Here is a 27,886-nt window from a genome sequence, read left to right as displayed (position 1 = left end):
TACCTTGTAGCAATGAAAATGTCACCCGGTAGCCGGTGTAGAAGTCCTCGTCATCCAGCCTCACAAGGAGATCCAGGAGAGGGACTGTCTGCGAGAACCTTTATACGATGAATGGAATCCGGCCGCCGGTGACGAGGGCTTCATCGTAGAGAAATACCGTGTGGGGGATGGGAGATCTTTCTGTGTTACCCCTCAGTCTGTAGGACTGGGACGTCCGAGTCGTCCCCGTTGCCCCCAAGCAGTTTGGCGATCCGGGAGGTTCAGTCGGGAAGGTAGACGAGTTCGTCTTTGGCTATCTCCTTTATCCAGGGCAACGCGTAGAAAAGACTGACGTGAAAGTCCCGAGAGTTCTCTGGAACCGGCGTTCTCAGCCTCGTAGATTTATCACAGTGGTTCACTGTGCCCCAGCTAATAATTCCCACCTAACGAGAGAGACGAGACGACGGTAATTCCCCGACCGGCGCGTTTCACACCATGACAGACCCCGCCGCCGGCGCATCCAACGCTGTGGGTTTTCGAAAGGGACATAAAAAAAAAAGGAAATATACGTACCTGAATATATCGATTCTTATATTCAATCATCAGGGGTCCTCCAGAGTCTCCTGTACAAAACCAAACCCAAGGAACGTGTTAAAAAAAACTGCAAAGGGCAAAATAATCAGCGAAAAGCGTGTGATATTGGGCTAGTCCCATGAAAAATGTATAGAAACATAGAATCTGCCGCCACATCAGACCCGTTAAGCCCATTAGGTTCCAGATCGTGCCTTAGATTCAGGAGCCATGTGTCGATCCCAAGCCTCTACCGCTTCTGCTGGGAGGCTGTTCCATTTATCTACTACCATCTCAGTAAAGTAAAACCTATATTACATTTCTGCCTCCGACCCTGTAGTTTTAGTTCTCACATTTCTCTTCCTTTGCTCTAATGCCTCCCACAAGGAAGAGAGATACAATACTGGTTACAATAATGCGTATTAAACTACTTTATGAGCACTTTAATATCAATTCTTCCAAAAGGTAGAAATAAAGCACTTTCCGGACACAGACGAGGCTGCTCTGCGGCAGCAGCGGCTCTTCTCCTCCGCGACTGATTGGCTGCTTGGATCAGTTAATCGGGGATAGGAAAGTGTTCTCATTGAAATCAGCCCTTTCCACGCATGTGCACAGGGGTCTGAACAGGGCAGTTAGCAGTTAGGTGTGGAAAGGGGCAAATGGATATGGGGGATCCTGCAGAGAACTCCAAAATTTAAAGGGGGGGGCCATGCAGCTAGCATATGCAATAACGTTCAGCAATACTACTAATAAATTATGTATAGGAGCCCCATAGATGCTGATTTACCTTTACAGGTTGGGGGATCCACAACCGGCTCCGTTCCCCCTGTGCAGAGGAATTGGTCGGTGACGGCATCGCGGATATCCGCCACATTCTCAAATTCCTTAATTTTCGCAGACGCTGCAAGACAATCCTCCCTCTGTGGGGAAAATAAAAAAGAGAAGAGGAAAAGGTCACAAAAGCTGAGAAGGCGAGGGTGAACAGGGCCAAGTGGGCCAGCCAAGTTCTTCCAACCATGTCTTTGTGGCCCCTGCTTGTGTCATCTGATATAGAAAAGGGTCTTCCCCACAAAGTTGGAAGCAGAGCATTGTCCAGAAAGCAAGCCCCATAAAGACATGGTTGGAGGAGTTTGGGGAGGAAGAACTTGACCGGCCCGCACAGAGCCCTGACCTTTAACCCCATCCAACACCTTTGGGATGAACTGGAATGGAGATTGTGAGCCGGGCGTCTCGTCCGACATCAGCGCCTGACCTCACAAACGCTCTACTGGAGGAACGGGCAAAAAAATCCCACATAAACTCCCCAAAATCTTGTGGAAATCCTTCCCAGAAGGGGGGGCCGACTTCATAGTAATGTCTGTGTATTGAGAATGTGATGTCATCAAAGTCCCTGCTGGTGTAATGGTCAGGTGTCCCAATACTTTTGGTCATATAGTGTGTGTGTGGATAGGAGCGTGCGTTCCACACATTAGTACCTTTTTCCCCATCTTTATTCTCACGTCCTTCTGCTCCATGTCTTTCTTGTCTTCCTGTGCAATGAACAGAGCTTTGACCAGTTCTTCAGAAAACAGTAATTTCTCTGAGAAGGAAAGATATTATTAGTTATGCCGTATATTATCCTTCATCCTCCCATATTCACTCTGTCTGCTGTCAGGAGACATCCTTCACACAGACACCAAGATCTCCTCTCCACACCGGTTTAAAACCCATTCTCTCTTCCCTCCACGCTGCATCTCACCGCCCTCTCCCCCAACTCACCATGGTCTACGCACTTTGTCTCCGGATCTTTCTTCCTTAAGGCCCACGCTGAGCTTTTGGTGCAGGGAATACAGATGGGTCTGCAACGACAAACATTCCTTTAAGCCTCGTTCACAGACACAAAGCTGCTCTTTTTTTCCAGATTATAAGGCAGCTGCCCTTCATTGGTTAATGCCAGAGGAGCTCCCTGCCGGCGACCAATAGAGTCGCTCTTATGGACCTTTAACTCCTGATCCGAAGCCATTGGTTTCCCCAGGCCAAGTTGCTCAAATGGTCGGTTTTCATGTTCTTTTAAATATGAATTGACAGTCGCCCGTTCAGGTGCACACATATTCCTTTGTGCTTTTGCTGAGTATAAAGGCGATCTTACCTAACCCGGCTGGAATAGCTGATTTTATTTTTGAGTTCAAGAAGAGCCACGTCATAGTCAAATGATTTTGGGACGTTTTTGTCTTTCTTCCCTTCTGGCTTATAAAGGGGGTGCCGGTAAAAGTCTTTTACTTTCAGCAGTCTTGTACCTGCAATGTATAGGAGATCAGTAATAAAAGGGGAGGTAGACATAGAGAGCAAGGAGGAAAGGAGGGTTAAGGAACGAAGACAGAGGGCAAGGAAGAAAGGGGAGTTAAGGAACGAAGACAGAGGGCAAGGAAGAAAGGAGGGTTAAGGAACGAAGACAGAGGGCAAGGAAGAAAGGAGGGTTAAGGAACGAAGACAGAAGCCAGAGTGAGTAGAAGTTTGGGTACCAAATTAAAGGGTGAAGAAAAGAGGAGCAAATCTATATGGAAACAATATACATTCTGTACTCTACCAACGCCACGCACATTCTGCAATCGGCAGCAGACAGTGAAATATAAGTAATATGATATAAATCTGTATTATTTTTTGTGTTATGTGAGTGATTTCTTTAGATTAGGAAGTGCCGGGGGGCATTCATGTTACCGTGTGCTGCGGTATCTGGAGTGAGGAGGAGGCAATGGTTATAAGAGAGAAAGGAAACGCTCACTTCCACCGATTTCCACTTGAATATTTTCTACGTCTTCGTCGAAGTGAAAGCAGTGAGCCGCCGTCAGGATGAAGTATTCGGACAGAATGGATCCTTTGCAAACCTCTCGTGAATCAGGGCGCTGGATGGGAGATAAAGGGTAAAAACGATATTTAGCTGTCAGAGGTTACTCAGTAACGCCGATCAACAACTGAACAATAGGAGAGAGATAACTTCATGGGGGGGAATAATGATGGAGAACAGGAGTTAAGGTGGATCATGGCTGTCTGTGAGTGAGTGCCGGGTGCTCTGGGCTCTCTCTCTGTAATGAGTGACAGTAATAACTCTCGGCAGTACTCACAACAATTATGATTTTAGCGATCCATGGAAACTTCTCATTTTCATCATCCGATTCGGCTTTGTTGAGTCCACACATGTCCATAGCGTCTGTTTCATCTTAGAGCGTGGGAAACAAGACGAGTGTGAGTGGATATACATAGACTTCCATTCTTTGCAATGTGTGTAAGCTCGGTATATTTACCAGGCAGGGGGTAAGGAGGAAGGGTCAGAGCGTGTATGGGGAGATACAAGCACTGGCTGGCCTGGCGGGCAGGGGGGGCACCATGCCAGTCCAAAAGTCTTCTTCACAAAGAATTTTGGACCAGCCCTGAGAGGCAGGAAAGCAGCAGTCGCACCTAACATGAGGTTATGAAAGCTGCAGGTTAGGTGAACGGATGAGGGACTGAGTATGTTACAGTGACAGTGTATGTATAAGTGTGTTCGTGTAAGCATGGATGTGTAAGTGTGTGAGAAGGAGTGTGTGTGAGCATGAATGTGCATGTGTAAGTGCTTCTGTGTGTGAGCATAAAAGTGCGTGTGAGAATGAATGTGTATGTTTGTGTGTGAACATGAATTAGTATGTGTAATTGTGTGCGAGTATGAGTTTGTATGTTTGCGTGTTAGGGTGTATGTGTAAGTGGGTGTGAGCACTGACCATTAATTTGTTTGTATGTTAGCATGAGTGTGTAAGCGTGTTTTAGAATGTAAAGTGTGAGTATGTGTTAGTGTAAGTATGTGTGTGTGTAAGTGTATATGTGTGCTAACATGAGTGTGTAAATAGGTGTGCAGGTGAGTATGTCAGTAACCGAGGGGGGATGTTGGATGGGGTCACTTACTTGCCCCTGAGCCAGAAGGGGGGGGGTAACTAGCACTAATAGGGCTCACACAAGGAGAGCGGTGTACATACCAACTGGGAGAACATGTTGGATGGAGAGAAAGAGAGAACAGATTGAGAAAAGAATGAAAACAGAAGAAAGGAATGATGAAGTCCCTTGAAGGAGATGAAGGTTGGATGGTCACAGCGCCATAAGCCACTTCTACCTATCATTTTTTCGAAGGCTTGCTTCATGCTGACTATGTCCTGCAGGAGGAACGTGTGCTCCTCGTTGGGTTTTTTTGATGCAATATCATTCATCTCGTTCAGGCTGACATCATCGCCCAGTCCAAAGACATAAACATCTGCAAATGAGTACAGCGTATAGTAACCGGTGTGACTGATTCACTGTGTTACAAAAACATTGGTTAGAGCTGAACGGTGCAATGCCGCTTATCATAAGGCATTGGTTAGTATTATACGGTACGTTGCCGTTCAGTAGCCGGTACATTCTATATAATACACAGTGTTGGCATTGGTTAGTATTATACGGTACGTTGCCGGTACATTCGATATAATACACAGCGTTGGCATTGGTTAGTAACGCATGCATGGAGCATTGCCGGTCTGTAGCCAGGATGGTTTCCGTACCCAAATAGTCTTCTCTTGGGTTCTCTCTTTTTCCGATGTCCAGTAGCTCTCGGATCTTCTTCATCTCCACACGGGGATCGCCACCCATATTGTATTTTCCTACAAAGAAAGAACTGGTTGATGGAACCTGGAGTCTGTAAAAACATAGGCATGCGCTGCTTTCAATAATAGCTCTCTAAAATAAAAACTAAAACAAGTAAATAGGCATTATCAAACTGTGGCTACATGTGGAACGGCTGTAGAGTTTAGGACCAATCTTTCTAAGGCGCATGGGGTAAAGTCCCGAAAGAGGCAAGGAACCACTCAGTACAGTAAACAGGAGTCTGCTTTAGATAGTAGAGACTCAGACTTTCTGGAATAAGATTAGCCACACATACACATCATGCTAAAATCATACATTCACCTATGCACACACACACTCTCTCCCTCTCCCTGGGACCACTAACCCTAGTCTCACCCCTGACACCATACACTGACACACACACTCACACTTAAGACCATTCACTAACACAGATGCTCACACACACTAACACCATGCACTCACACACACTTACTCCAACACCATACTCTTATACATACACACATTAACTCTGCATACTAACACACAGCCTCTCCTTCTCTCTGACTGACTCCTTTAAATAGTAAGTAGAAAAGTATAATTTCAGGGCCATCAAAATATAGGATAACCATGTGATCGGTTGTATAGAAAGCCGACACTGGGATAAATATCGGGTGTTTAGACGCTGGAAGCTTTTTATTACCGTCCGTCATAAGCACGATGACATTTCGAATCTTCAGAAAATTCTGGTTGTCTTTTAGCTCCTGAGCAACCAGCATCTCATTGACCAGAGCCAGAGCCGCCCGCGTGTTCGTTCCTCGCTTATCTTCGTGGCCTGAAATAAATCACACGTAATAAACCTCACACGCCTGACGATGCATTTCCACTATCCTCACGCTAGTAATGAGTTAGGCGGCTCCACGACCGGCGATGTGACACGGACTGGAAACCTTAGCGCTGAGTTGGAAGTTGGTCTTCTTCACAAACAGCTTGACAAATTCCAAAAGCGAGGAGCCACCGGCTCATGAAATGCTTCATCTGGATGCTTTTTTAAATTAAAAATCCCGTTGAACGCCTTGGATACATCACTTCCAGCTTCTAAATCCTACAAATATTTGCATCCCTAGAAAGTATTTGCCCTGGATGTGGGTAGAACGACCGATTCCAGTTCATCTCTGCCCACCGTCCCATCCGGTTCCATTAACGTCCAAGCCGGTAACCACACCGTCTTTAAGGTTGCCACTCCCACAGCACAGATAGCCCCACCTCCTCAAATGTGGGCTCCTCCCCCTACATAACGCCTTTACTGTGATGAATAGGGAGCCTATGGGCAGGTGCCCTTGAGAAGTTGCGTCTCTCCTTGGTCAACGCTGGACCACTTGCCCCAGGGTGTATATATATATATATATATATATATATGTGTGTGTGTGTAAAGAATATTAACCCCCTCTAGTGCTCGGGGCAAATGGAGGAGGTTACAGGTAACTACGCTGTGTTTTAGGAATTATCCCAACGTAAGCCACACAGCTCTTACTCGAATAACGGAATTCTTCCAGCCTTTCTGCCACCGCGTCAGGATCCAGGCATTCCTCTTCCGAGAGACGCACAATCGAGATGCCCTCCGAGGCGTAGGAGATGACAGCGTACCGAGGTTCTATGTCATAGCTGGAAATCTTCAGGAAGGAAGTATAGATTTATAGACATACGCAAGACAAGTCAAAAAACAGCAAACACAAGCAATCAGGGTTATTATTTATTACAATTCTACCTTTTGAATTTATTTTATTTTATTTTATGTCTTCCGGATAAACAGACATCTATACATGGAATGATTCAACCCAAATAACCATAGAAAGAATATATATATATATATATATATATATATATGAAAAAGACCCTTAAAAGAAAATAATAAAATGGCAAATATGTTAAGGTTTATTTTCTTAACATAGTAAATATTGCAATTGAAGGCTGAGTGGAACAGCATCTTTAATTACTGTTAATAAGCCTCTCTCAATGTCTTATAGTAGATGCTATCATACCTTTTCTATAAATGTTATACTACTTTCTTTAGCAGTATTAAAGTTTTTTGGTCCAACGCTCTTTGAGGCATCCAGGATGATAAATATGTTCATTGGGTCTCCGTGTTTTATGCGCACTTTGCGATCGACGTCACCTAGAGGGATAACCAGAAACATTTACAGGAGAGGATACATAAAACAAACAAAGTAACAAAGTTAAGGACGATAAAGAGAAACATAAAAAGGGGATGGGATTTAGAATGAGGTTTGTGGAGAAGGAGCTACCTTGATCAAGAGAGAATTGCATCACTTTTATTTATATAGCGCCAGCAGATTCCGTAGCGCTGCCGTAGAACGTTCCCGTACCTGTCGTTATCTTATCCGGGTCGGCGACTTCGATGCTCGCCGACAGAGTGGAGGAGAACATTTCAGCCACTTCCTCCGGGGTGTCGAACACGTACCAGTCTGCGGGAGAGAGAATACCCCATGTGAGATCGCCAAGATGCCTCCTTTAACTTAAAACCTGCTCTGCCTCCGTGGGGCTACTTAGTCGAAGATGCCCCTTCAATCAAAGAAGGGCGCGGAGTTTCGTCTTCGGTAATATATGTAATATGCATGTTACATACTCTCGCCTATCTGATAGATGCTGCCCTCCTTAATACCCCGATGACCTCCAGCGATGTCATCACCAAGTCCAGACTAAAGCTATATCCTCGCATAGTAAATCTGGAAAAGTGACTAAAGAACCCAAGAGTTGGCCACAAACCCAACAGATAAGGCGCCGCCATTTGGGGGGATTTTCTATATAGAATAACATGATGGAGCTATAGTATAAATCAATAGATAATGATAATAGTGGAACGTATGAGCCGACAGATGCTTTAATACAGATCTATGTAATCACTACATCTGTCTAGTGACCTTAGGGTTGGTGATTTAAGACAAACTGTTTTTGTGTAAACAAGGAGTAAAAAACATCACGGGTTCCCAAATCAAAGGGTCTCCTTCCCCATTGCGTTGACCTGGAAGCCCGTAGTCCGTTCCTACTTTCCTACAGGTGAGCGATAGAGACGTTTCTCGCACCTCTGCATGAAGGTTCGGCGCCCGACCATCGTTTGTTCTCCTGGCATTCCCTCACTTTCGATCCGAACATCTCGAGCCCGTTCTTGCACTCGTAAATGACTTTGTCTTCAACTCCGTAAGAACTTCCAACTTTAGTTGTGCCGATAGGGATTCCGGGGTTGGGGCAGTGACCTCCTGTGCCGAGAGACGCCATACAAACAAATAAAACATCATAACAAAAGACTCCTTGCTCATTGAGTGCGAGTGAGAGTGCAATTCTAGCTCGCATGTATAGAGAGATGTTTTGAGGGACACACGACCGGCATGTTCCTTGCTTTTGCGAGGATGGCTTCTTCTTTCTTCTTCGGAATTATATTTTGGGTTTTGCTTCTCTTTCTAGTGATTTGCGGGGGATATGGACATGGTCCTGGTCTTTTAGGTGTGCGCCACAACGTGAATCACCTTCCCCTTCTATAAAGCCTCTGATGTAACCTCACCAAAGTCTTCGCACACCGTCGTCTTCCCGCTCCACTTTCCATTCTCTTGGCACGTCCGGTTCTCCGGTCCCTTCATTTCGAATCCTCCCCAGCATTCAAAGGACAGAACGTCGCCGATGTGGTACGCAGCTTTCCTCGGGTAATATTCTCCATTCTCGAACATCATAGGACTGGGGCACCGAATGTCTAAAGGGGAAAAGAAGCAGGCGACTCGTTGGATGGGTGCCAACCTCTGATTACAGTAGGAGACGCGGCTGATGGTGAGAGAAAGTTACCTCGGCAGACAGCCTTTGAAGTTGCCATTGTCCATTGCCCATTGTGTAGGCACTCGCGTCTGGATACCGGGTAGGGGTACTTTCCCTCCGCACAGGTGTAGCGCACCTGGTCTGTTTTTTCATCCACAGTGTAGTTTCCACCAGAAATGTCCACTTTGCCGAGGTCACATTTTGAGACAGGGGCAGCAATAGAAACTAGGAGAGGAACGGAACACAGTAAGCGAGAGAGAGACAGAGACAGAGAGAGAGAGAAAGGTCCCTTTTTGCATTGGGGTAACTACAGGTGTCGCATGAGGGCCTGCAACGGTTCAAATTTTTTGGGAAAGGGCCCTTCTGACCTGGACTGATGTAGGTGTTTGTGCATGAGTGTGTGAGTGGGGTGAGATGGAGTGTGTGTTAGAATGAATGTGTATGTGTTAGCGATGAGTTAGTGTGTGCCAGAGTGTATGTTGGAAGGGGGGAAAAGGGGCAAAGAAGGTACAGACAAGTTATTTGGGGGCGATGCTGGCACAGACCAGCTGTTGACGTTGGGGGCCCCGGGGCAATTTTCATAACAGGGTGGTTTCTAGTTACGCCTCTGCTCGTTAAAAGACTCCAGCGGTCCTTCTTTTTGGATAGAGACCAATAAGATCCAGTCTTTCTCCAGGTCTTGGGGCCAGGGAGGGAAGGAATGGGGCTTAAAAAAAATAAATTGGGCTATATGTACAAAGAGCAATGCTGGAATGAACACTGATAACATTATATCCATTTCCATGGCGATTGTGACATATTTAAGATTTTGTCTATTATAATATTCTGTTACTCACCTGCTAACTGGCTGAGAAGGACCAAACAGAGCATTCTGGATCACGGATCGTCCCTCGAATATCTAACGAGAAATCGGAGTCCCCCCCGAGAATCTTCTCCAGGAATTGCTGAAAATGAAGTCCTCTGGAGTGCCGCTTTTCTTTTTTTAAAGTCCTATCGAGGTCCACGTTCTCTGGCGCCGCTGCCAAATCGCTGTTAAGCAGGAGGGTAGGAACTGAGGAGTAAACTTTGGGAAGTTAGAATAAGGTGAACGCTCGTTAATATTAAATGAAATCTCAGTTTCACAACAGGTATTTAAGCAGCGGAGGAGGGGTGCGTTACGCAAACCAGAAGCAAACACACAGGAGGGGGAAATTCAGGTAAACGTACCAAAAAAGAGTTGAGAAATAATATAACAGGGTAAGCCAATGAAACCCATGGTAACCGATAATTACAATAAACCGGATTGGGTTAAATTGGGTCGATTTGTTACCAAATATTTATGTATTGGAAACCCAACTCCATGTGTGTATAACGGGACCAATTGGGCCTGGCACTTTAAGGCCAACGGCCACCAAATGATGTCCGTGCAGCTGCCGGCTGAATGTTTTCATGCTTCAGCCACATGTATTCAGCTGGTGGCCATGCGCTCCAGGAGCCGACGGGCCGCCAGTACACAAGATGGCCGGTCCTGACACGATGGGATCGTCTTTACTTCCTTTTCTCAGGATCTGGATGATTATTCTTACAGTTTAATGTATACGTTGTAACACAGTAATTGTCAGGTTGAAAAAAAAGACGCAAGACCACCAAGTTCAACCTCGTTGTTGATGCAGAAGAAGACAAAAAAAACCACATTGAAGCAAATTTCCAGTTGTACCAAAACTGCCCAAAACGGCATCTGATTTCTCACTGTATAAACTCATGCTGCTTTAAGTAAAATGTATTTTCTTGAACTTTGTTATATTAATGAACAGCTCATCAGAGATCGGCTGGTATTGTCCCCGTATATTTATATGTATAATTATTAATTATATCCCATTCCCCCTCAGATGCCTTTCTTCTAATGTAACCGAATTCTATTTCTCTTCTTTCTTCATAAATAAGGTGTTATATCTCTATTATTATACTTTGCAGTTGCCTCTGTAATTTTTGAAGCTCCATAAAGTCCTTTTTCCCGCGCCTTTTTATATTTCACAATATCTGAGCGGCCCTTGAAGCTGCTGCCCGGCATCGATCTCTGCTGCCAAGTTTGTTGTCTACAATTATTCTCAAGTCATTTTTAACGATTGTCCCACAATCTCAAAGTATAATTTAGACATTTATTTATTTTTCCAAAATGCATAACTTTGCATTCGTCAACGTTAAATCTCATCTGCCACTTTGCCGCCCTGTTCTTGGATTAGACCAAATCTCCTTGCAGGGAAGTAACGTCGAGTTCAGACTGCATTAGTACAACTGTATCAGAAATGAAATACCCTGCTCTTTATTTTTTTGCAATTAAATTAGACTGACACCATCTGCCCCCCCCCCATAAAACCATGTTTACTCTTACTAATAATGCTAGTGGATAAGATGTACTCCAGAATATTATCCCTTAAGACGCTTTCAAATTGATTGCCCCGTCACGGCTGTCGGGCTCACTGGTCTGTAATGACCTGGCTGAGATTTTGATACCCCATCTGATATAGCCCCCCCCCCCCGAAACACATTGGAACTTGTGCCAGACCGGTCTTTAAATACCATCGAGGACATGGTGGGATTCCACATCTCACACATCTGTGCTGCTAAACAAAATATTCTTCTTTCGTCTTTTAACATTGATTTGTTGGGGGGTTTTTTTTGGGGGGTGGGGTGGAAAAAAACCCCTTGTGTATTTCTTTCAATCACATACACATTTATCTCTTTATTTTCCTTCTCGACCTCACCTTTAAAGGATCCTTGTGTCTCTTTTACAGTTTTGAACCAACAATTTATTTTGTCTGCAGGCTCCCGTTTTAAATTACGTACATTTCATACAATCAAGGAGCAATTATTCAACATATATTTATATTTTTTCTCATTGATAAATGATTCTTTCAGTATCCCTGAGACATGTTTAACCTCTTAGTTTTTTCAGCCTAGATATTTCCGACTATATATATATTTCTATATATATATTTCTATATAAATATATATATTATATATATATATATATATTTATATTTATATATATATATTTATATATATATATATTTATTTATTTATTTTTATATATATATATATATATATTTATATATATATATATATATATATATATATATATATATATATATATATGATATTATTCAGGGTATCCATAACATCTCAGTGTGCAGGAAAGCCCACATGAGCTAAAAAAACAAACTCTAAGCCCTGCCACAAGTCCCCAAAATTTTTTGTACATCAAGAACAATTCAATTTAAAGTGCAAAGGAATCAGAGTCATGGGCAAATTTGTAAATGGAGATTTCGCCAGACAACTCTCCCACCTGGCGCAACAAAGCGACTGAGCTTCTGAAGTCAACAGGCGAGGGTGCCGAGCTGAACAACGGGTGAATCCACATCTTCCAAAACTGCATAAAAATGAAAACGGGGAGACAGCAACAGTAAGACTTAACAATTAAAATCATGTGCATATAAAATGTACGTATTCATCATTCAAGCAGGGAAAAAACAATCCCCTACGCAGCATCAGCGGCACGCACAGCAGCAGCGCCATAGCCAGCCACACACACAGAAAATGTGTTACTTACTGTCGGCCGGGTTGTAATCAGGTTTTTTTCCTGAAATAAAGCAAAAAAAAAAGTACAAACTTCACACTGTTCAGTGGATATTGTATCTGCACTGTGATCGCTGTTTAAGAATAAGGACATTCTGATCCTTACCTGTGACACAACCAAGCCGACGGCAGGCAGAATGGCTGCAGCTATTACTATTATTTATTGTTTTATATAGCGCCATCATATTCCGCAGCGCTAAAGCAAGGTTGTCTATAAACCATGCACTGGCTGGGCTTCTAGGGATGGGGCTGGAGAATGCTGGTTTATCAGAGCATCCCCTAGGCTGTCTCTTACCTGAATTCTTCTTCCATATTACAAATCCAACAGCAGAAATGGTGATTGCGGCAATAACGCCAATGATAATGTACACGGTGCTGCTGCCGCGGGCCTTCCGGGGAGCTGAGTGACACGGAAACACAAAATAATGAGAGATGGTGAGACCACAAGTGATGGCGCCCATCAGAAATCCAGTAAAATGACGCAATGTAGGACTACAGCAGAGAGAGATCCAGGACAAGTTAGCCTTTTTCACATCCTACCCTAATTTTAACTCCTCTCCTCAATTACCAGTTATGATTCTTAACACCATTTCACAATCTCCGAACCAACGCTGTACTGGTTTTTCTCCATGGTTGTTGTTGCTTTTATGTACTATGTAAATGTAGGGTTGACTGTTGGCGTTGTGCCAAAGCAGTATATTCACCGACTTCCCCAAGGGTTTTGGGCTCATAGCCCCTGTGTTCCCTTAGTGCTTGTTGGACTCCCTTTCTTCGCTGCCCGGTGCCTGACCGGGACCTAACTGCAAATCCATGGAACTGTGTGGCGGCTAGGAACCATACGGACGTCCGCTGCCCTACCGTGTCGCTCTTTTGGGGTTATACTGTGCTTGTCGTGGGTCACAATCAGAGGTGGTTGGTGAGAGGGAAACCTGGTTTTATCGCCCATCCTTAGAACTGAGGTTTAATGGAGCTCTGGCCTGGCTACTGTCGCTCAGGGTGTTATAATTTGATACCTGTATCCCATCCACGTATCCGACTTCGGTGTTCTCCGGCAGCCCGTGTCCCGGAGCCGAGAGTGCAGTGAGATAGTACCGGAGAGAGTGACCTGAGACAGACAGACATGTGTCAAGAGACAGACTAACCTGAGACAGGCAGATACACATCAGTGACATGTCAGGGACAGAGCCCGCCACAGAGCTTACACTCTATACACATTCTATATGTTAGGGATCACCTCCTCCCCATTATACTCACCAGAATACACCCCGGACACCCCTAAAATGAGCAGCAGGGGCAGAGGCCACATCTTTACCCCCCTGTATGGGAACAGATTGGGGACATTGAGGAGGAATCCACAGAGCAGTCAGTCAGCAACACCCTGTGAGTCAGGAGCTCTGCAGTGATTGGATGCAGCTGGATCCTCTGACCAATGGGAAAATTAGTACAGGGTGCATTCGCAGTCACCAGGGAGAAGGCTGTGACAGAAAGTGAAATGTTTGGCCGATATCCTGTCGGGCTTTTAGTTAATATTTTTTAATTATCATTTACTGATCTTCTGGGCTCCGGCTATCCGGAGCCGACCCTTGCAGGATTCAAGCCCATTAAAGGGGGGAAAGCAGGGCCTGTCAAGACCCCGCTCCCATGACCCGGAAGATTCTGGTGTTGACCCCGAGAACCGTTAAGAGTTCTCCGGGTCAAACCTGGAGAGTTCCTAGGTATGTCCATAGTCACGAATTAGGCCGCAGGTTGCCAGCTGCGGAGGGGGAGAAAAGCTTGGTCCCATAATTACCTTGGTACGTCATCCAGTCTGATGTGGGCCTAAATCAAGCCGGAGGAAAAGTAGATACCTTCAGCGCTATAAAACCCCCACAGCCTTCTTCTTCCACGTTGACCCAGTGTTCCCGAGCTTTGGTCCCTGCGTACAGGACGAGGCGGGTACCCAGGGTGCACGTTGCCCACCAGCGGGCACCGACCGCTCGGCCCTATCTCGGCGCGGCCCTGACTGCACTGATGGGAGAACGAGGCTTCTGGCCCCCTGCTCGGTCGCGGCGCCGGCTCTTGATGCTCAGAACCGATGGGCGCCAATAGGCCAGCCTGGGAAATCAGTCTGTGAACATTACCAACAAAACGCACTGGGGTACGGATGACAAACGAGCAGGAGAGCAGTCACAAGCGGCAGGAAACGAGGCTCTGGAATTTAGAGTCGTGAAACCCACGATTCAAGTAATATACGAGACTCGCTATGTGTCCTAATGACGGTTGGTCTCGTCCAGCTTGGCTGGTTTTTCTTCGATAGTCTATCCTCAGGAGGGTGTAGCAGTCGGATTTATTGCCCGTTACTTCAATAAAAGTGAGTTGTGCCTGATCTGGCCCCTGGTTCTACTCTGCAAGTATATTACATAGGCGACGAGGATAAAGCAGAGCAAACATTAGTAGCCTCCAATGGCACTCGTACAACGCGTGAAGTAAATTAACAGCAGGCTTTCCTTACGGTTATTGGACCTCTGTTTCGGTTTCGTTTGTTTGATTAAGAACCCCTCCTTGATTTTGGTCATTCATACAAATTGACAAATTTAACAAAATTCGTTAAAACTTGTACGAATCGAAAAAAGTCTAATATGAAGAGTGGTTCCGTTGCCATGGTGAGTTTCACAATGTCGCTACAGCTCATTGGATGCAAAATGTTCCAAGTGTACCAAACATGGCCATATTAAGAAGATCCGTCATCCCGATGCAAAAAAAGGTCATTTAATGTAAGTCATCGCGTAAGAAAAGGGTTTTTGTTCCAAATAAAGTACCAAACGCAGAATTAAAAGACATGACAGGCTTTATGGTCATTTATTTTATACATGTACTCTACTTTCCAATAAATTGCTTTAAAAAACATTAAGAAAATACTTTATATATAAAAAAATATTTGATTCAATGTCTCAGCGCTGTTGAGCTGCGGCAGAACAGAGTTACCTTGCCGCAATGAAACTGCCACTTGTTAGCTGCCGAGGGAACCTTTGTCATGAAGGGAGAGACTCTCTGGCCATTTCTGTATGTGCGTCTATGGTCTAGATGTACTAAGGTGAGAGAAACATCTCCATTGATGTTATAGAGAATTTTCCATGTCGTTCTTTCCTCCTACTTCTCCATACTGCAGACGTGTGTGTATGTTGGGGTGGTTGAGGGGGTTAGAGCCAGAGGCATGGGCAGCGGGGCAAGTTGCAGAGAGGTGTGAGTAGATACAAGCAGGCGGGACAATATATTTCAGATATCCAGGAGAGGGACTGTCTGCGAGAAAAGAAGCATTTAAATGTTGAATGGAATCCGTCCGCCGGTGACGAGGGCTTCATCGTAGAGAAAAACCGTGTGGGGGATGGGAGATCTTTCTGTGTTACCCCTCAGTCTGTAGGACTGGGACGTCCGAGTCGTCCCCGTTGCCCCCAAGCAGTTTGGCGATCCGGGAGGTTCAGTCGGGAAGGTAGACGAGTTCGTCTTTGGCTATCTCCTTTATCCAGGGCAACGCGTAGAAAAGACTGACGTGAAAGTCCCGAGAGTTCTCTGGAACCGGCGTTCTCAGCCTCGTAGATTTATCACAGTGGTTCACTGTGCCCCAGCTAATAATTCCCACCTAACGAGAGAGACGAGACGACGGTAATTACAGACGCGGCCTCTTCATTTACACTGAGAACTTTATCTCAAGACAGAAAAACCCAACGTCAGCTACAACCTCCATGATTCCCAGTCAACCGTTGGCAGTTGAAGAGATACTTTAGTAGTTTTCCCATCAGGCACATATACGTAGGGTGAGGGTATAACGTCTGACACCACCCGAGGGTCGTAATTAAAACATCCATCTGACCTGGTTTATAGGACACTGCCGATCAGCGATGTGTTACTCCGAGAACCGGAATGGCTACCAACCTATAGCCGGCTCAGACAACGGCCAGGGACCCTCCGGTCTACGCGTTGCTCTTTTACTGCACTTTTCCCCCAAAATGTCTACCCACTGTTTTGTTTAAAGGTCAAACCCCTTTAAATGATACAAAAACAGAATCCTATCTCTATTACTTGTGTAGAAATAGGAAGAACTACGTTATGTTCTTTTTCCCCTCTTACAACGCTGAGAGGGAGAGAAAAAGGACGCTACCAATCGTGCTTACATACCTGAATGTACCGATTCTTATAGTTAATGATCAGGGGGCCTCCAGAGTCTCCTGTACAAAATGAAACCCAAGGACCATGTTAAAACTGCGAAGGACAAGATAATCAGAGGGATGCGGGTGACATTGGGATAGTGACGAAAAAAGAAATAATGCGAAAATTGGATACGTTAATCAATTTTATCACAAGGAAAGGAGATAAGACAGAAAAGGAATGTAAGCTACAAAGTATCGATGTAACGTAAATGCTGAGTAAGAGATGATGATTTACCTTTACAGGTTGGGGGATCCACAAACGGCTTCGTTCCCCCCGTGCAGAGGAATTGGTCGGTTACGGCATCACGGATATCCGCCACATCCTTAAATTCCTTAATTTTCGTAGACGCTGAGAGGCAGCCCTCCCTCTGTTGGGGGGAAAATGCAAAAGAGAAGAGGAAAAGGTCACAAAGGATGAGAAGCACACCTGGGAATTCTCCGGGTTTGACCTGGAGATTGCCGGGTGAAGCACCCCTTCTCCGGGTCGAGGGGTCTTGACACGCCCCGCTCCTCGTCCAGTTTCCCTTTAAATTGTGGTGTTTCCCGCTGCCGGACCTTCCACCGACGTCAGTGTGCAGTGCTGGCCGGAACCCAGAAGTTCCCAGGTATGATGAGAAGGCGATGGTGCACAGGGCTGGGAGCTTAGCTAAGGCACATTACATTACAAGTACACTATATGACCAAAAGTGGACGCCCCTCCTAATTATTGAGTTTAGGGGTCTCAGCTGCACCCATTGGTAACCGGTGTATAAAATCAAACACATATGCACACATTGGCAGTTGAATGGGTTGTACTGAAGAGCTCAGTGACGATAAACATGGCAGTCACTGATGCCACCTTTGCCAACAGTCTGCCCTGCATGATCTGCCCCGGAGTTTGGTGCGGAGGACCTCGAGTGACCGCACAGAGCCCTGACCTATGAGATGGGAATTGTAACGATGGTTGCGAGACAGACCTTCTCGCTCAGCACCAGTGCGTGTCCTCACTAATGCTCTTTTGGCTGAAAGGGCACAAATTCCCACAGAGGCTCCAAAACCTTGTAGAAAGGAGTTTCCAGAAGAGTGCAGACTATTATAGCCACAAAGGGGACGATTAACTGCATATTAATGCCAATGGTTTAGGAATGGAATGTCCAACAAGGTCATGTAGGTGTGATGGTCATGTAGGTGTGATGGGATGGTCATGTAGGTGTGATGGGATAGTGCAGTCTCCCAATACTTTTGGTCATATAGTGTGTGTGTGGATAGGAGCGTGCGTTCCACACATTAGTACCTTTTTCCCCATCTTTATTCTCACGTCCTTCTGCTCCATGTCTTTCTTGTCTTCCTGTGCAATGAACAGAGCTTTGACCAGTTCTTCAGAAAACAGTAATTTCTCTAAGAAGGAAAGATATTATTAGTTATGCCGTATATTATCCTTCATCCTCCCATATTCACTCTGTCTGCTGTCAGGAGACATCCTTCACACAGACACCAAGATCTCCTCTCCACACCGGTTTAAAACCCATTCTCTCTTCCCTCCACGCTGCATCTCACTGCCCTCTCCCCAAACTCACCATGGTCTACGCACTTTGTCTCCGGATCTTTCTTCCTTAAGGCCCACGCTGAGCTTTTGGTGCAGGGAATACAGATGGGTCTGCAACGACACACAAAGTCCATTACAGCTTTCTGAGCATCATAACGCATATGATGTAAGTTCCCAGCTTTCAGCATAACGAAGTCCACTAATTAACTTGTGAGCTGGGATCGTTGGCAGCCTGTGGCAGAGCCAGCATTATCTACTCAATTTCATGTCCTGAAATCCTCCAACATTTTACCCAACTGCAAAATGTAGGATTTGGACTCAAAGATGGTGCCGTACTTTATTGCTGTCCTTTTCTATTTTAAAGGTCTACGTTTTAACATATTACCGAACTCTGAATATTCTTATATATCCTCGGTTTCATACAAAACAGGCTTTTGGGTAATACAGGGCCCGGTGTATCTTGTATTCAGATTCCTAAGGTCCTGAACGACCAGGGGCAACTATTGGGACGTGTGAATAACAGGGACGAGCGTGTGTAATAACAGACCATGAAAGACCCGGAGATATTAGCAAGCCAAATGTTTCAATCCAACAAAATGAATTTGTTAATATACCCCCTTTCTACACACATACTTTATCATCTTTACTTGTATGTCTATAAAGTATGTATATAAAGTTTGTAAAGACACCGTGGGAGCAGCCATATTACGCCGTGTTCTCAGGATTATTATTCCTCCTCATTATCTCTCTCCTGCTCCTATGTTGCTGATTGTTGATGATTGCTTTTGGGCAGCAGAAGGGAGATAGAAAGTGATGGAATAACGTTGGCTCTGCTGCTCCGAGACACCATGTGGGTCGCATGAATTTAGTTATTCTATAAGGTGTGACAGTCGCCCGTTCAGGTGCACACATATTCCTTTGTGCTTTTGCCGAGTATCAAGGCGATCTTACCTAACCCGGCTGGAATAGCTGATTTTCCTTTTGAGTTTAAGAAGAGCCACGTCATAGTCAAAGGATTTTGGGACGTTTTTGTCTTTCTTCCCTTCTGGCTTATAAAGGGGGTGCCGGTAAAACTCCTGCACACTCAGCAGTCTTGTACCTGCAATGTATAGGAAATCAGTAATGAAAAGGGGAGGTAGACATAGAGAGCAAGGAGGAAAGAAGGGTCAAGGAACGGAGACAGAGAGCAAGGAGAAAAAGGAGGGTTCAGGAACAGAGACAGAGGGCAAGGAACGAAGACAGAGAGCAAGGAGGAAAGGAGGATTAAAGAACGGAGACAGAGAGCAAGGAGGAAAGGAGGATTAAAGAACGGAGACAGACAGCAAGGAAGAAAGGAGGGTTAAGGAATGGAGACTGAGAGCACGGAGGAAAGGAGGGTTCAGGAACAGAGACAGAGGGCAAGGAGGGTTAAGGAACGAAGACAGAGAGCAAGGAGGAAAGGAGGATTAAAGAACGGAGACTGAGAGCAAGGAGGAAAAGAGGGTTAAAGAACAGAAGCAGGGAGCAAGGAGGAAAGGAGAGTTAAGGGGACAGAGAGGAAGGAGGAAAGGAGAGGTAAGGAAAATGAGCAAAGATTTGGGTACTGAATTAAAGGGACAGTACCGGATTTGTTTAAAGCATCATCTATTCCTTCTCTCTAAAACTTACAGAAACCCAAAGCAGAAGTTTGACGAGTGGACTTCTCCATTCTATACAATATTATATAGAAACCTGGGCATGCATGCTTCTTTTTGTTACAATTTCACACTTCATTTTTCCAAAGAATTAAATATAATTATATGAAAGATATACTTTTTATCCTACCAAAGCAGCCCATGTAGGGCAAGAGAACGGTGTCGTCTCTTACTGTGCATGAGGGGGACGGACAGTGAATTTAAGACTTGACATCCGACATTAATCTGGAATATTTTTGCTTGTTGTGCCGGGGTGTATTCACGTTACCATGTACTACGGCAATGGAGTAATCAATGGTTGGAGAAAGAGGGAGTAAATGGAGAAAGAAATGAGAAAGCCCAGGAAGCACTCACTGTCACCGATTTCCACTTTAATATTTTCTACGTCTTCGTCGAAGTGAAAGCAGTGAGCCGCCGTCAGAATGAAGTATTCGGACAGAATGGATCCTTTGCAAACCTCTTGTGTACCAGCGCGCTGGATGGGTGATAAAGGGTAAAAACGATATTTAGCTGTCAGCAATGCCGATCTATCGATATTCGCGTAATCATCATTCTTGTCTGCATGCTTTGTGGCTCGTAGGGGCTCCTGGTGAGATACCGGCCGGGTCGCTGAATGACTTATCTCCTGAGACATATTTGTTGAATTAGATAAATGATGTACTTTAACTTTACTGTGAACCAAGGAACGGCCACCTTCGCAGCCTTTAGGACACGCCGATTATTTTATTATACTACCATTAGCTTGTCCTTTTTAGGGGTGTTCTCTCCCTTCACCTCCGACGATCCTTACAAAGGCTGCCTAACCCAATCCTGCAACAATCAGCAGATTAACAATAGGGGAGAGATAACTTAATGGAGAGGGGGGAGGGGTCTTCTTTTGGATCAATGGCAGGAAGGATCGATGTAGGGACTTACATATTTTTTTCAACCTAAACTAAGTTACTATCTAACCTAATAAGTTAATAAGTTAACAGATTCCCCTAAACTGAACGCCAAGGTCACTGTCGGGGAGTGCTTAGCGCTCATGTCTTTCTTTCAGTGAGGCTGAGTGCTCATGGCTATCTGGCAGAGAGCGCTGGGTGTTCATGGCTGTCGGTGAGTGCTTATGACTATCGGTGAGGTTGAGGGCTTAGTGTTCATGGCTGTCGGTGAGTGCTTATGACTATCTATAGGTGAGGCTGAGTGCTTAGTGTTCATGGCTGTCGGTGAGTGCTTATGACTATCTATCGGTGAGGTTGAGTGCTTAGTGTTCACGGCTGTCGGTGAGTGCTTAAGACTATCTGTCGGTGAGGTTGAGTGCTTAGTGTTCATGGCTATATTGTCAGGGAATGCTGGCAATACTCACAACAATCGTGATTTTAGCGATCCAAGGAAACTTCTCATTTTCATCAGCCGAGTCAGCTTTGTTGAGTCCGCACATGTCCATAGCGTCTGTTTCATCTTAGAGCGTGAAAAACCAAAGACAGACAGGGAAATGATGATGGAGGAAATAATGAAAGAAGGAAAGGAATGAAAAAAAGAATGAGAAAGCCTGAATGAACAGAACAGAAGAAAGGAATGATTAGATGATCCTTGAAGGCGGTGGAAGGTAGGATGATCGCCAAGCAAGTAGCCGTTCTACCTATCATTTTCTCGAAGGCTTGCTTCATGGTGTCTGCGTTCTCCATTACGAACGTGTGCTCCTCGTTGGTTTTTTTTGATGCAAGCTCATTCAGCTCGCTCAGAACGAGATCGCTACCCAGGCCAAAGACATACACATCTGTAAATAAGTACAGCGTATAGTAACTGGTACGACTGATATCATACAAAGTGTAGCCAAAACATTGTTTAGTACAACGCCGTTTCATAGTTTATTTGATAGCGCATAGCCGGTTTAATTAACTTCATTAACAAACAGTGTGGCATTGATTAGGCAATGGGTAGTACTTTACGGTACGTTGCCGGTACATTCGATATAATACACAGTGTTGGCATTGGTTAGTATTATACGGTACGTTGCCGGTCAGTAGCCGGTACATTCTATATAATACACAGTGTTGGCATTGGTTAGTATTATACGGTACGTTGCCGGTCAGTAGCCAGTACATTCGATATAATACACAGCGTTGGCATTGGTTAGTAACGCATGCATGGAGCATTGCCGGTCTGTAGCCAGGATGGTTTCCGTACCCAAATAGTCTTCTCTTGGGTTCTCTCTTTTTCCGATGTCCAGTAGCTCTCGGATCTTCTTCATCTCCACACGGGGATCGCCACCCATATTGTATTTTCCTACAAAGAAAGAACTGGTTGATGGAACCTGGAGTCTGTAAAAACATAGGCATGCGCTGCTTTCAATAACAGCGCTCTAAAATTTGGTCCTGGGTGCACCAAAATACTATGTGATAGCATGTCAGAGATTTACATGTATGAAATGCCGGCACAGATATTAAATATCGGGTGTTTAGACGCTGGAAGCTTTTTATTACCGTCCGTCATAAGCAGGATGACATTTCGAGTCTTCAGAAAATTCTGGTTGTCTTTTAGCTCCTGAGCAACCAGCATCTCATTGACCAGAGCCAGAGCCGCCCGCGTGTTCGTTCCTTGCTTTTCTTCGTGGCCTGAAAATAAATAAATCACACGTAATAAACCTCACACGCCTGACGATGCATTTCCACTATCCTCACGCTAGTAATGAGTTAGGCGGCTCCACGACCGGCGATGTGACACGGACTGGAAACCTTAGCGCTGAGTTGGAAGTTGGTCTTCTTCACAAACAGCTTGACAAATTCCAAAAGCGAGGAGCCACCGGCTCATGAAATGCTTCATCTGGATGCTTTTTTTTTTAAATTAAAAATCCTGTTGAATGTCTTGTGGTATCTCAATACCAGTGGAACCAGTGGTATCTTAATTTTCGGCGGTGCTCTAAGCGTATACCAGGGCAGCCGCCTCTTCCGCACTACCTTCTTCTTGAGAGCTAATTAGAAATCTTAGACATTATCAGATCAATGTATTTATGAGCGACCCTGAGATTTTACCCCTTCAAACTGAGATTGGAGCAAAAACCCTGAGTTCCCGGGAATGGTGGTCCTACAGGGACCCCAAGAGGGTGAGCTGCAGTCAGCCTGGGCCAGAATACACCACCGTGTCAACACTGGACCACTGAGACCTGCCGTGTGACCCAGTGTGCATGTATGTCTGAAGTACATTAACTGCCTTTTACTACCAGGATCAGGGGGAGAAGGAAAATAAAGGGGAAAACCCTTTGCTGTAAATAAACAAAACGGTCACACAGCTCTTACTCGAATACTTGAATTCTTCCAGCCGTTCGGAGACGTCGTTGGCATACAGGCTTTCCTTTTCCGAGAGACGCACAATTGGGATGGCATGTGAAGCATATGAGATGACGGCGTATCGAGGCTCTATGTCATAGCTGGAAATCTTAAGGAAAAAAAATAGGTATTAGAACATTGTATGCATGCATTTAAGGCAAAAAAAAAACCGTTAACTAAAAAAGGAGAACCCAAGCATTCAGGGTTATTACACTTCCTGTTTTAGGATCGACATGATTATTCCTCCTCACTAAGTAATCTCTCTCCTATCGTTACATCACTGCTTCCATTCTTTGCAGAAATAAATAATCATTCGCGTAAAATTGGGTCTCATTCATTTTTGTGCGTGTCGGGAACACTTAATAGTCATGTGATACAAAAGCATACACCGCTAGGTTGTTGCCATAGAAACTAGAAAGCACAAAATGACGGATCTTACCAATTAATCACCATTAATTAGTGTTAATTAGAGTGTTGCACAGAAAGGCTACGCACACTCGCATGCAGCCTCTCAATGCCTTCCCGCACATACCTTGTCTATAAATATTATACTGCTGTCTTTTGCGACGGTAAAGTTTTTTTGTCCAATGCTCTTCGAGGCATCCAGGATGATAAATATGTTCATCGGGTCTCCGCGTTTTATGATCACTTTCCGATCGACGTCACCTAGAGGGATAAACACGGGGATTTAGAGAAAGGGGTTATTATTATTATTTATTGTTTTATATAGCGCCATCATATTCCGTAGTGCTCTTACAGAACAGGTCATATATGATACATAGCAAAGGGAAGAAAGGACAGAAGGGTACGTGTTAGGATGAGGTTTATATGGACACATAGGGGAGGAAAAATACATATAAAGCAGTTCTTGCTTTATTACATTTATCTTGAGTAAGAGAATATTTTTGTACTTTGCTTTATCTTATCCGGGTCGGCGACTTCAATGCTCGCCGACAGAGTGGAGGAGAACATTTCAGCCACTTCCTCCGGGGTGTCGAACACGTACCAGTCTGCGGGAGAGAGAATACCCCATGTGAGATCGCCAAGATGCCTCCTGTAACTTAAAACCTGCTCTGCCTCCGTGGGGCTACTTAGTCGAAGATGCCCCTTCAATCAAAGAAGGGCGCAGAGGTTAGTCTTCGGTATTATATGTAATATGCATGTTACATACTCTCGCCTATCTGATAGATGCTGCCCTCCTTAATACCCCGATGACCTCCCGCGATGTCATCACCAAGTCCAGACTAAAGCTATATCCTCGCATAGTAAATCTGGATATGGTTCCTGAAAACTAATTAAAGAGCCCGAGGGTTTCTGGTGCATGACTAGTAGGAAGTCTCTTTTTTGAGACGTTTCTCGCACCTCTGCATGAAGGTTCGGCGCCCGACCATCGTTTGTTCTCCTGGCATTCCCTCACTTTGGATCCAAACATCTCGAGCCCGTTCTTGCACTCGTAAATGACTTTGTCTTCAATTCCGTAAGAACTTCCAACTTTAGTTGTGCCGATAGGGATTCCGGGGTTGGGGCAGTGACCTCCTGTGCCGAGAGACGCCATACAAACAAATAAAACATCATAACAAAAGACTCCTTGCTCATTGAGTGCGAGTGAGAGTGCAATTCTAGCTCGCGTTTAAAAAAAAAAAAAAAAAAAGTAAAACGATCTTTTAAGGGAGACGATTGCTTATTCTGGGTTTGTTTTCTGTGAAAGGTGAATAAATATGGAATTTTATTTTGGTTTTGGGTTGTGCTTCTAATCTTATGATTTGCAATGAAGCTGCTAGGATGGTAAGGGGGGATATGGAGAGGATGAAGGAGTGAGAGAAAGGGTAAGGAAGTGAAGGAAGGAGGCAGAGAGTGAGGGAGAGTGTGACAGATGACAAGGGCTTGGCATGAGTGATCATGTGTAAGTGAGTGTTAGCGTGAGTGGGTATGTATAAGAGTGTGTATTAGCATGAGTGTGCATGTATAAGTGTGTTGCCATGAGTGTATATATGTAAATGTGCATGTTAGCATGTGTATATGTGTGTGTATTAGCATGCGTGTGTATGTGTAAGAGTGTGCATTAGCATGACTGTGTATGTGTGCGTGTATTCGCATGAGTGTTTATGTGTAAATGTGTGTTAGCATGTGTGTGCAAATGTGTTTGTTACAGCACATATTGTAGCATGAGTGCGTGTGTTCAAGTGTGTGAATGTGTGCCACAGTACTATTTAGCTCTTTACAGTTTGCAGTACAATAAGTGCCGCCAGATACCGGTAATAAGTAACATATGGTATTATGGGAGCAAATGGGGAGGAAAAAAAACAGTATTCTCACCAAAGTTTTCGCACACCGTCGTCTTCCCGCTCCACTTTCCATTCTCTTGGCATGTCCGGTTCTCCGGTCCCTTCATTTCGAATCCTCCCCAGCATTCAAAGGACAGAACGTCGCCGATGTGGTACGCAGCTTTCCTCGGGTAATATTCTCCATTGTCGAACATCATAGGACTGGGGCACCGAATATCTAAAGGGGAAAAGAAGCAGACGGCTCGTTGGGTGGGTGATCGTGAAACAGCGCCGCTAATAGACCGGGGGTTTCCAAGAAGCCCTGATATTAGAGTAGAAGACGCGGCACTTATCACGAAAGGTTACCTTGGCAGACAGCCTTTATCTTCTCTTTCGTCCATTGCCCGTTGCGCTGACAGTCCCGCTTGGGCGATGGGTAGGGGTACTTTCCTTTCGGACATACGTAGTGCACGTTGCCTGCTATTTCATCCACGGTGTAGTTGCCTCCAGAAATGCCCACCTTGCTGAGGTTACATTTTGAGGCAGGGGCAGCAGTAGAAACTAGGAGAGGAAACATAGAAACATATAAATTGCCGGCAGATCAGATCCATCCAGCCCCCCGTTTTTCCTGCTCAAACCTTAATCAGTTATTTTGCCTCAGGAGCCATATGTCTATCCTACACATGTTTAAATTCCCTCTGCTGGGAGGCTGTTCCACTTGTCTACCACCCTCTCAGTGAAGTAAAACTTCCTTACATTACATCTAAGCCTCTGACCCTCTAGTTTTAGATTCTGGCCGCTTTCTCCCTCCTGTGCTTTGTTAAATACATAACTATTATTTAAATATTCTATTTCGCGGACATACCCAGTACCTCCTACCTCCCAAGCTCCGCCCCCAGTGTCCCTATTCGCTGGGGGGTAAAAGTTGGGACGTATGTCATCTGCAAACATACATACATTACCTTATAGATCCTTTCTAATATCGCTAATAAAAAATTAACAATTAATTCAATTATTTTAACGTCCAAACCCAAACACGGCAACTTATTTCTAAATCTTCAGTCAGTGTTAAATCCAGATGGACGATCTCTACTGCACCCCCACCGGGGCTATTATTTTAATAACCCCGTGAAATAAATAAACTTAGTATAGATAAGATCTCCCTGCAGTGTAGAGAATGAGGGATGGAGGGGCAAGGTAGTGAAAGGGTTAATGAGGGCTATCGGTTACATATTGGGGTTTCTAAAGACCTGTTTTTCTGCAAAAGTGGTCTGGTCGTCATAGCAGCCAAAGAAACAGTCCTGCTGATCGGACCCTTCTATTGGTTGCTATGATGATAAGAAAATGCAATTTTGCGCCAGAATCGCTCTTTATAAACAAACTCCCCATTTATATGAGAAAGTAGGGAACAAGGAATAAAACTGAAATAGAAATCCACAAAAAAAAAAAAAGTATTTAAAAACAAATGGAAGGATACACAAAATACTAACAAAAAAATTAAATATGGATTTTCTTATATATATATATTTTATAGTGTTTTGTGTATCTTTACTGTAAATAATAGTATATAATAATAATAATACAAAAAATCCACAAAATAATAATAAAAAAATGTATAAATACAAATGGAATAAAGATTCATGAAATACGAAAAACGAAACATGTACTAATATGGAGTTTATTTTTATATACCCATACATATATATATATATATATATATTTTTTTTTTATTATTATTTTTTATTTATTTATTTTTTTGTTTTATTATTATTATTTTTTGGCTAGTGTTTTGCGTATCTTTACTTTAAATAATAAAATCGGTATATATCTTTTTGATAATTTATTTTTTTTGGTATTTTGTGTATCTTTATCTTTTTAATTTTGTGGCTTTCTATTTCTAATTAAATACTAAAGCAGTATTTTTTAATAAATTCACCTGTCGATGTTACTATAATACGGTGCAGCTATATTGATGGATCGTTAATAGGCAAATATTCAAGATTGTAAGCTTGCGAGCCGAGCCTCTCCACCTAATGGATCGGTTTGTCTTAGTCTGTCAATTCTCGTCTAATAATAATAATAATAAATGGAAACAGTAGTATCACCTTAAAGAATGTAAGTATACGCAGTTGGAGCAAAGTACATTGATCTATTGATGTCCTTTACGGCTTATCGCTTTGTTACTTACCTGCTAACACGCTGAGAAGGATTAAACAGAGCATTCTGGATAACGGATCGTCTCTTGAATGTCTTGGGGGAGAATAAGCTGAAATTCTCCCTATTTCCTTCCCCAAAAATTGGTGGCGATGAAGTCCGGTGGGGGGTCCCCCAGAAATGA

General features: G+C 44.2%; 2 protein-coding genes across 2 annotated transcripts; both read right to left on the bottom strand.

The window, feature by feature from the left end:
• Window positions 1–260: 260 nt before the first annotated feature.
• LOC149280428 (complement factor B-like) lies at window positions 261–9,846 on the bottom strand. The gene is made up of 18 exons (XM_089500669.1): window positions 9,813–9,846; window positions 9,007–9,201; window positions 8,732–8,917; window positions 8,256–8,429; window positions 7,539–7,637; window positions 7,194–7,327; window positions 6,686–6,824; window positions 5,855–5,986; window positions 5,094–5,192; window positions 4,670–4,807; window positions 3,651–3,745; window positions 3,311–3,431; window positions 2,678–2,825; window positions 2,308–2,387; window positions 2,025–2,128; window positions 1,337–1,469; window positions 553–602; window positions 261–422 (listed from the first exon to the last, which is right to left on the bottom strand). Exons 1-18 carry the CDS (start codon window positions 9,844–9,846, stop codon window positions 261–263), a joined length of 2,223 nt encoding a protein of 740 aa, XP_089356795.1.
• Window positions 9,847–12,332: 2,486 nt separating this feature from the next.
• LOC149280427 (complement factor B-like) lies at window positions 12,333–27,770 on the bottom strand. The gene is made up of 20 exons (XM_089500668.1): window positions 27,737–27,770; window positions 25,915–26,109; window positions 25,601–25,786; window positions 24,647–24,820; window positions 24,196–24,294; window positions 23,817–23,950; window positions 23,255–23,393; window positions 22,442–22,573; window positions 22,146–22,244; window positions 21,598–21,735; window positions 21,322–21,416; window positions 20,331–20,451; window positions 19,255–19,402; window positions 18,335–18,414; window positions 18,052–18,155; window positions 17,014–17,146; window positions 13,577–13,696; window positions 12,887–12,991; window positions 12,566–12,595; window positions 12,333–12,385 (listed from the first exon to the last, which is right to left on the bottom strand). Exons 1-20 carry the CDS (start codon window positions 27,768–27,770, stop codon window positions 12,333–12,335), a joined length of 2,319 nt encoding a protein of 772 aa, XP_089356794.1.
• Between the last annotated feature and the right edge of the window lie 116 nt (window positions 27,771–27,886).

Source organism: Sceloporus occidentalis, unplaced genomic scaffold, assembly GCF_023333645.1.
Source record: "Sceloporus occidentalis isolate IW3139 unplaced genomic scaffold, rSceOcc1.0.p SCAF_157, whole genome shotgun sequence".
Lineage (NCBI taxonomy): Eukaryota > Metazoa > Chordata > Lepidosauria > Squamata > Phrynosomatidae > Sceloporus > Sceloporus occidentalis.
The sequence above is the reverse complement of the archived record's forward strand: the minus strand, read 5'-3'. Positions and strand labels throughout refer to the sequence as shown.

What these genes read in the sequence shown, in the direction of transcription:
- LOC149280428 (XM_089500669.1), bottom strand. Translation starts at nt 9,846, where the DNA reads ATGCTCTGTTTGGTCCTTCTCAGCCAGTTAGCAG. An exon ending in GGAAGAATTCCGTTATTCGA is followed by an intron (nt 5,987 to 6,685) that starts GTAAGAGCTGTG and finishes GATTTATTTCAG; the next exon opens with GCCACGAAGATAAGCGAGGA. An exon ending in AGCTATTCCAGCCGGGTTAG is followed by an intron (nt 2,388 to 2,677) that starts GTAAGATCGCCT and finishes TTGTCGTTGCAG; the next exon opens with ACCCATCTGTATTCCCTGCA.
- LOC149280427 (XM_089500668.1), bottom strand. Translation starts at nt 27,770, where the DNA reads ATGCTCTGTTTAATCCTTCTCAGCGTGTTAGCAG. An exon ending in CCTTCTCAGCGTGTTAGCAG is followed by an intron (nt 26,110 to 27,736) that starts GTAAGTAACAAA and finishes TTCCTCTCCTAG; the next exon opens with TTTCTACTGCTGCCCCTGCC. An exon ending in GAATAAAGATGGGGAAAAAG is followed by an intron (nt 17,147 to 18,051) that starts GTACTAATGTGT and finishes TCCCCCCAACAG; the next exon opens with AGGGAGGGCTGCCTCTCAGC.